Source organism: Mobula hypostoma, chromosome 14 (genome assembly GCF_963921235.1).
Source record: "Mobula hypostoma chromosome 14, sMobHyp1.1, whole genome shotgun sequence".
In the NCBI taxonomy this organism is placed as follows: Eukaryota; Metazoa; Chordata; class Chondrichthyes; order Myliobatiformes; family Myliobatidae; genus Mobula; species Mobula hypostoma.
The window spans coordinates 55847205-55856674 of NC_086110.1; the positions used below are offsets into that span (position 1 = coordinate 55847205).

At 37.4% G+C, this 9470-nt stretch overlaps 1 protein-coding gene across 1 annotated transcript in view; it reads left to right on the forward strand.

Moving 5' to 3' along the window:
* usp10 (ubiquitin specific peptidase 10) overlaps nt 1–7722 on the forward strand; it is a 71435-nt gene extending 63713 nt beyond the window's left edge. Inside the window, exon 14 of the mRNA XM_063067168.1 lies at nt 5674–7722. Within this exon, the coding sequence (XP_062923238.1) occupies nt 5674–5861 (188 nt within the window). The 3' untranslated portion in view covers nt 5862–7722. The remainder of the gene's footprint in view (nt 1–5673) is intronic.
* The last annotated feature ends 1748 nt before the right edge of the window (nt 7723–9470 follow it).

Below are 9470 nucleotides of genomic sequence, written 5' to 3' on the forward strand. Positions count from 1 at the left end.
AGAAGCGGAGAGCTTTGAGATCTTCCTGATGGGGGATGGAAGTATATAGGGACTGGACATCCGTGGTGAAAATAAAGCGGTGGGGGCCAGGGATGGTTCAGAAAGCTAGGTAATGTTAGAGATCTAGAAGATTATAAGGGTAACAGGAAGGAGCTTAAGAAGGAAATTAAGAGAGTCAGAAGGGGCCACATGAGAAGGCCTTGGCAGGCAGGATTAAGGAAAACCCCAAGGCATTCTGCAAGTATGTGAGGAGCAAGAGGATAAGACGTGAAAGGATAGGACCTATCAAATGTGACAGTGGGAGAGTGTGTATGGAACCAGAGGAAATAGCAGAGGTACTTAATGAAATCTTCACTTCAGTATTCACTATGGAAGAGGATCTTGGTAATTGTGGTGATGACTTGAAGCAGACTGAAAAGCTTGAGCATGTAGATATTAAGAAAGAGGATGTGCTGGAGCCTTTGGAAAGCATCAAGTTGGATAAGTTGCCGGGACCGGATGAGATGTAACCCAGGCTACTGTGGGAGGCGAGGGAGGAGATAGCTGAGTCTCTGGCGATGATCTTTGCATCATCAATGGGGACGGGAGAGGTTCCAGAGATTGGAGGGTTGTGGATGTTGTTCCTTTATTCAAGAAAGGGTGTAGAGATAGCCCAGGAAATTATAGACCAGTGAGCCTTACTTCAGTGGTTGTTAAGTTGATGGAGAAGATCCTGAGAGCCAGGATTTATGAACATTTGGTGAGGTATAATATGATTAGGAATAGCCAGCATGGCTTTGTCAAGGGCAGGTCCTGCCTTACGAGCCTAATTGAATTTTTTGAGGATGTGACTAAACACATTGATGAAGGAAGAGCAGTAGATGTAGTGTATATGGATTTCAGCAAAGCATTTGATAAGGTACCCCATGCAAAGCTTATTGAGAAAGTAAGGAGGCATGGGATCCAAGGGGATATTGCTTTGTGGATCCAGAACTGGCTTGCCCACAGAAGGCAAAGAGTGGTTGTAGATGGGTCATTTTCTGCATGGAGGTCGGTGACCAGTGATGTACTTCAAGGATCTGTTCTGGGACCCTTACTCTTCGTGATTTTTAGAAAAGACCTGGATGAGGAAGTGGAGGGATGGGTTAGTAAGTTTGCTGATGACACAATGGGGGAGGTGTTATGGATAATGTGGAGGCCTGTCAGATGTTACAGCAGGGGATTGATAGGATGCAAAACTGGGCTGAGAAGTGGCAGATTGAGTTCAACCCAGATAAGTGTGAAGTGCTTAATTTTGGTAGGTCAAATATGATGGCAGAATATAGTATTAATGGTAAGACTCTTGGCAGTGTGGAGGATTAGAGGGATCTTGAGGTCCGAGTCTATAGGACTCTCAAAGCAGCTGCACAGGTTAACGCTGTGGTTAAGAAGGCAATCGTGGAATTGAATTTAGGAGCCGAGAGATAATGTTGCAGCTACCGTATATAGGACACTGGTCGGACCCTGGTCAGACCCCACTTGAAGTACTGTGCTCAGTTCTGGTCGCCTCACTACAGGAAGGATGTGGAAGCCATAGAAAAGGTGCAGAGGAAATTTACAAGGATGTTGCCTGGATTGGGGAGCATGCCTTATAAAAACAGGTTGAGTGAACTCGGCCTTTTCTCCTTGGAGCGACGGAGGATGAGAGGTAACCTGATAGAGGTGTATAAGATGATGAGAGTCATTGATCGTGTGGGTAGTAGGAGGCTTTTTCCCAGGGCTGAAATGGTTGCCACAAGAGGACACAGGTTTAAGGTGCTGGCAAATCGGTACAGAGGAGATGTCAGGGGTAAGTTTTTTACTCAGAGTGGTGAGTGCGTGGAATGGGCTGCCGGCAATGGTGGTGGAGGCAGATACAATAGGGTCTTTTAAGAGACTTTTGGATTGGTACATGGAGCTTAGAAAAATAGAGGGCTATGGGTAAGCCTAGTAATTTCTACGGTAGGGACATGTTCGGCACAACTTTGTGGGCCGAAGGGTCTGTATTGTGCTGTAGGTTTTCTATGTTTCTATGACATGGTCGTGTAATTTCTCAAAATTGCATTGTCAATTTGTATGAATAATTTATAGAGGTTATAATAAATTAGATAAATTTTATTAACAATATTAGATTCATTCTACAATGAATATGGGAGTTTTCCACTATTCTAAATAAGCAAGTGTGATCCTGGCTCCATTTGTGGCCCAGAATGGGCATGTTTTGTGAAACACGATGATACGCATATGGTATTTACCATTCTAGATTGCAAAATGCTGGGAGCTTTGTGTGCTGTGTCATGTTATCTTTATTGGGAAGAGATTGTACTAAAATGGAGAAATGAGTTCAAGAAATTTCTCTTCACCATAAGCATTTGACTTCATATAACAACTCATTATTGCATGAGTTGATCATATGTAAAGATTTTGCTTAGAGTCTTTCAAATATAAGCATCTCTGGTTGTGTCTCCTTTTTGACGACATTGGTAAGATGAAAACTGCTAACATCCACTTAGAGTATTCTGGAGTTAGGTGAATATAGTAGATATAGTAGAACCAGCTTTCAGTTCTTAATGGAAATTGTAAATTGCAAGCAGTTAATTGAAGTTCAAAACAAACTTTTGCAAATAACCAAAGTTCAAAGTAAATTATTATCAAAGTACAAATGTGTCATCATATACAATGCTGTGATTCATTTTCTTGCTGGTATACACAATAAATCCAGTAGCCATAATATAATCAATGAAAGACCACACCAACGGGGCAGACAACCAGGGCAGAAGACAGTAAACTGCAAATACAAAAAGAAAGAACGAATAATAATTAATAAATATCGAGAAAATGAGATGAAGGGCCCTTGAAAGTGAGTCCATAAATTGTGGGAACAGTTCAATGATGGGGCAAGCTGAGTGAAGTTATCCCCTCTAGTTCAAGAGCTTGGAGGTTGAGGGGTAATTACTGTTCCTGGACCTGGTGGTATGAGTCATGAAGTTCCTTTGTCACCTTTCTGAAGGCAGCAGCGAGAAGAGAACACATCCTATAGGACACCATCTTAGTGTAGCTGTTAGCAAAACGCTATTAGAGCTTGGGGTATTGGACTTCACAATTCAGTTCCAACATGATCTGTAAGGAGTTTGTACATCCTCCCCGTGAATGTGTGGGTTTCCTCCGGGTGCTCCAGTTTCCTACCACGAAGACTTATTAGTTGATTGGACATTTTGAATTGTTCCATGGTTAGGCTAGGATTAAATCGCGACACAGCTTGCAGAGCCTATTCCGTGTTTCATCGCTAAAATTAAAAAAAATAAAATAAAGCCAAATAAAACTAAATTTTACACTGTAATGTTACAATTTCAACCTGCTTTCTATTAATTAGCTTACCTGCTGCTTTATCTTTTGTCTGGGTGAATTTTGCTGGGATTTGGTTTTCAATAGAGTAGTATCAACTTTTAATTAGCTTATTAGTGTTGTGTGTTCAAAAAATCAATCAAAAATCTGTGTTTAGATGGATTTCTTGCATCTTGAAAACTCCTACAATGATATTAAGAAAAAAATCATTACCCCTGGCACCCATTTGTCCTGAGGTAATTATTGGACCCCTTTTTATTCAGCTACTTTGTCATAAGCCCAATGGTAACGTCCTTTAATTCTGCAAAAATTGGACACTGGTATTTTATTAAAGTACTAGCACTTTATTTGTTCCATGTTGCTACTTAATGAAATGTGGGGGAAGGATGGGAACGGAAAATTATGAAAATATTTAGCAGATTGGGCAGCATCTGTTGATCAAAAAAGCAAATCAGCTTTCAGTTTGATGATCTAAAATTAGGAATATTTAAACAGTGTGCACTTTATAAGTTGTAGTTAAGACTGGATAGTGAGGAGGTCAACCTGTATGGATGGCAGGTTAATAAAGACGTTGTTAGTTATATGATTGGACTATGTACTGTAGGAGGGACAGAAGGAAAAGGCAATTATACTTAAGTTGTGTGAGTTACCCCTTGCAGTGGTAAATGCTTAGAAAATTTGGTGAACAAAGGATGCTTTATCCAGATTATTTAGCTCCATTTTAGTACTTGCATGCAGTGGCTTAGTGGAATTTGTAAATAACTTTTTATTGTTAAATTGTGCATTTGGCTGAATTTATTTGGAAGCAAAAATACTTGAATCAAAATCTGATGAATCACAAAAAGGTGACTTTTACCTTTAAATGTCATTTTTTGGTGTACAAGGAATCTTATTACAATTTTATAATAAGGGATAAGGTGTCCTGTAAACACTCCAAACCGCAGGGAAAGAAACAGTACTGTACTTTAGTACAGAACTCTATCTTGCATGTGCGTCATCGTAGCAGCTGGTTGCTATGGAATTGTCATGAATTTGCAAATCAGTGGCAGCTTCTAGGGTGAGTCAGTGGTCTATTTGGTCTTTGTATTGATTTCAACCGCTAGATAACTTAAATCCATAATATTTATGAAAGTAAAAAGTGAAAACTATAACCATGTTACATTTGTCATTGCAATAACTGAACTTTGATTCCTCTTCAAAGTCATTTTATTAAGTTACCATGTTGTGCTGAGTTATTTTGTTTCTTCTATTCCTTTTGAGGTTTGTCTCTGTTTTTTGAAGACTTTTCTGTCTAATAGAATGGTATTAGAAGTGAGGTTGGCTATTTTTGGAGCATTTACAAATTATATTGAGGTGCCTTCCGTTTTAAGCATAAAGGTCAATCAAACTTTGTGGGAAAGTTAGTACATAATTTTAAAGTGTTTGTATGTCTGTCTTTAAATATGGTGATCCAACTTGCAAACTGTCTGCAAGGTGGTTTCGACATGGGTAGTGCCAGCACACTGGTTGCCATTAAATTCCTTTAGTTGCAGCAGTTTATAAAGTAAATGCACAGACTGTTGATGCTCTCTAGCCAGGGTAAATCTTAACCACCGCAGGTCAAACCTAGCTAAGTGTACAAACATTGAAATAATTTAATTAATTCTTGTTGGGGCACCTAGGATTTTTTGTTATGAAGTAATTGCTTCAAAAATTTAAAAGCACAATATAACTTCATTTTTTGGTTTTTGAATTAGCCATCGCAATTGCAAAAAGTATTTGCAAAAAGTATTGTACATGAAATGCATGGTAAATTGCTGTACAAATGTATTTTTGAGTACAATCAACTATCTGGACCAAAACTAGTATTTAATAAGTGATTGAATAAGATCTTAAGTTTTTCACTTTTATTAACAATAAAAAGAAATGCATCCCATTCTTAGTATAACTTACATTTTTTTAAATTTCACAACTAATTGGCTTGAATTAAAATATCTTGGGCTCAGAGAACTGACAACAAACATATGCTCCAAACCAGTGCATTACATTGAGGGCAGTTTTCAATGGAGCTTCTAAATCATATACTGATGGTAGGAATTTTCTCCCATGTGTTTAAATATAACTACCTGAACATCTGGGATTCTCGTCTATTACTACTTACCTGAGCTATAACTAAAATTAATTATGCTCATTACGGTGTGTTTTTCTACCATTTACATAAAAGGAAGTCATTTACTGTTTGTGAAAGATAGAAATACCAGCAAAAGGATATTTACTGCTGTTGTTTTGTTAAAAGTTACTTAAAAGGTTGTCATATTGGTTTTAGTATCTCAGTTTTTCTTTCTTTTTCAGTTGTCTATCACCATGGAAACAGTGCAACTGGTGGACATTACACTACCGATGTCTTCCACATTGGTCTGAATGGCTGGCTACGCATTGATGACCAGATAGTGAAAGTGATAAATCAGTACCAGGTTGTGAAGCCCTCTCCTGAACGTACAGCCTACCTCCTGTACTACCGCCGCGTTGATCTGCTGTGAACGATCACTGCTGTGTTGCTCCAGCATCTTGCTTCCCAGAGCACCAAGTGTCAGATAAAAACCCTCCCCTCCCTCATTGCAACTTTTTCAAATCCACTTCCAGAAATTTCAGATTAAAGCATTTAATTGGGGAAAACTTTTGAGATGTGCACCAGCAGCAAATCTTGTAGATTTATGTCTATACGTGACATCTTTCATAACATTTAACTCCATTCATTTCAATCACGGATGTTTTTTGCTTTTTTTAATAGGTAACACTTCAGCCCATGATTTTGGGGGAGGGACAAAAGTGTTCCATTGTATTGAATGCTTTGGTGTTTTGATGAGAAAAACTTGTGTGTGATTACTGGGTGTTGAGTAGCATTAGTATGCTGACAGTTTAAAGAAAATGCTAATGAAAAAGCTTAAAATTGCATGTTAAAATTACATGCAAATTCACATTTGAGGTTGAAATGTTGAGTCTCTGTAGATGGGTGATCGTAACTTTGCTGCAGTTACAAAGACTTCTGATTGCAATTATGCTTCTGTGTACACAATTGAAACTTGATAAAAAAATGATTGATATAATTCCATTAACAGTTCAGTCTGGCTTTGTTTACTTTCTGTGGTTCTGCTCTTCTCTAATTGTTAAAAATGGAACTGTACACAATTTAGTGATATTTATAGAAAATTTGAGCTTTATTGCCCATTAGTTAATAAATTCATCACAAGCTCTTTACATAACCTTTTGGGACCTGCATTGGGTGCACAGTCACAATGGAACATTGAATTAAGAACTTCTCTTTTTCAACTAATCTGTATTGATGTACAGAAAGTGAACTTCAAGACCTTGAGTTCTAGAATTATATGATAGTTATTGTTTCAGAAACATCAAATGGGTCAACTTTGGATTTTGATTTGCCACAGAGCTGTAACTAAAGATTCCTATGAAATGTTCTGGTTCTAAGGAAATAATAGTTTTCTTTTGCTTATAACATTCTTACAAACTTGCAGTTAATTGGTAACTCATTCCACTGTTGATTGCTGCACAACGGCTGTATAACTACCGACATGCTCACATGACAGTCAGATAGACTGCTTGTTTGGTTCAGTGAATTGTTACCACCTGTCCAATAAGCTAGTAGTTGTCTTATCCTAAAAGTCCTCATTTTTGCCATACTTTCCATGATTAACAGTTGAAATGTAATTAATTTTTTAATGAACTGGATTCATTTTACTGCCGTAAAAATTAAATTTCTGAGCCATTAGACCATGGCAAGTACTTCGTTATTAGTATTGAGGATACAGGTTTTCTTTTGGTATGGAAGGTGGCTGGTGTTGGGGATTGGTCTGTTTTTAAAACCTTTTTCCATATTTGGTTGTCAGGGATTGATAAAGTATCTGCAATTTTTGCTTAAAGACATGTTTAGTTCCTATATGCAAAGATTTATTTTCCTGACCTTTTTATGTATTCAGTCATTGGAATCTCTAACTTGTGCATTCCCTAATAAAACCTTTCCCCACTACTATGAGATCCATTCTTAGATGACCAAACATGGTTGACATTTTAATGTGAGATATTTTCAGAGCTTTTTAAGAACTATACTTGCGTGGTAACCAAATGATTTGCTTTTAGATTCTGTGAACTTGATCTTACAAGTTAATTTGTTGTCTTGCAGAAGAAACTACCTTGAATAAAAGTCTATTACTATGGAACATTGTAGTGTTTAATCTATTTTACCGAGATCCCTATATTTTATGCTCAAGTCCTCATTTATATAATGTCCTTTATTTATCCAAATACTGGCAAAAAAGTTCCATATTTGCAGTACCTCATGCTTGCTATTTGAACACTTAAATCCTGCAAATGTTACAATAAATTCACTTGCAACTTTTTTTAAAACCGCTTTCCTTGGGTTGAATTGTGTGGTTAATATTAAATCTGAAGACTGACTAAGACAGAAAATGCTGGAAACACTCAACAGTTACCTTCAAAGAGTTAACAGATGTTTTCTTTTATCTCTCTTCCTCGGCTTCTCTGTAACTTAAAACTATCTTGTTTTTCCCCCTCTTTTGCAGTTCTGACAAAGAGCTTTCACTGAAGCACAAACTGTTTCTTTTCATACACTAACTGATCTGAATGTACCAAACATTTTGTTTTAGTTCAGATTTCCACCATCTGCAGTTATAATTTCCACCAAATAATATTAAAGCCATTCAGATAGCTTTACAATATTGATAGCAAGAAATGTATGCCCTCCTTTTTTTTTATATTAACTTGCTCCTATAAACTACTTATCAAGTGGTATGAATGATCAGATTTCTGAAGTTTTACTAACAATGTGCAATGTTAATCTCACAGTTCAGGGTGGTTCATTATGGTACCAAGTCAGCTTTACCTATTGACACGAATGTGGAGTTTGTGAAACTTTCCCACGTGGGGAAACAGCTGATAAAGCATGAAGTCTTCAATTAGACCCTGTTCTTGTACCACAAAAAACACCTCCACAGCACTGGTTTGCTGCGGTTTGCACCTCCAACGCCACTGGTTTTGGCAGCCCAGTGGCATTGGATAACTTGGGTGTTGGTGGGGGAGAGACATATTTATTTTTATGCTTTGCTTGCTTTATTTTGGTGGATTGAAATGAAGTAAAACACACTGTCTGATAGGCAACTACCAGTCTGCATGGATCATAATTATCTGGTGACAGCACAGAACCTCATTCATAAAATTAACAGTTCTTGGGACAATGTGTGCTTTAGCTCTGTAATCCAGAAGCCAGTCCTTCGGGAAACAACAAATTGCTTTGAATTAAACTAGTTATAGAAGTGTAATTTTCCCCCCAGAAGCCAAATTTTGTTATTGGGTCTAATTCTTTCATGATTTACACTCTGACTATTAGCGAGGTTCTCATCTTGCCATTTTATAAAGCAATAAATAAAATTTCACTGAGAAGAATGAGCTGAAATACTCATTTCTGCAACTAAATTATTCAGAAATAATTTGAAAAAAGATGATTTAGTGGATTTGCCCACGATCCTTATTGACGTCACTTGCCATTATGAAAGCTTAAATTCGGCTGCGTTGGGATCACACATCTCAAATTTGAAATCGGAATGGCGCATTTTGAGTTGCCCAGCTCCATAAGTATGCTATACCTTTATCTTGCTGAGCAATGTAATATTTACTCGTACACAATGTTATGTGTTTCATCCGTAGCTATTATATACGATAACTGAACAGTGTTAACTTACACACTTTTTAAAAAAAATCCTTCTACAAAGATCCCAAAAGCCGTTGAACTGTTTATCTTTTATTGTTGTAATCTGAAGCAGTAAGTACTATAAGAACACAGGAAAATAGGACTAGGCCACCAGACCCCTCGATCAATGTCATCATGGATGATCAATGGAAGCTTTAACTCATAGCGTTGCCCATAACCCTCACATCCTTAATCTTTCAGCTATTTGTCTTCATTTTAAATATATCCAATGATTTGCTTTCCACCACTCCATAGAGAATTCCAGAGATTCACTACTATTTGAGAAGAAATTGCTATGCACCTCAGTATTAAATAATTAACCCTTTGTAGGTATGGCTCTTTGTCCTTGACTCTCTCACTAGAGAAT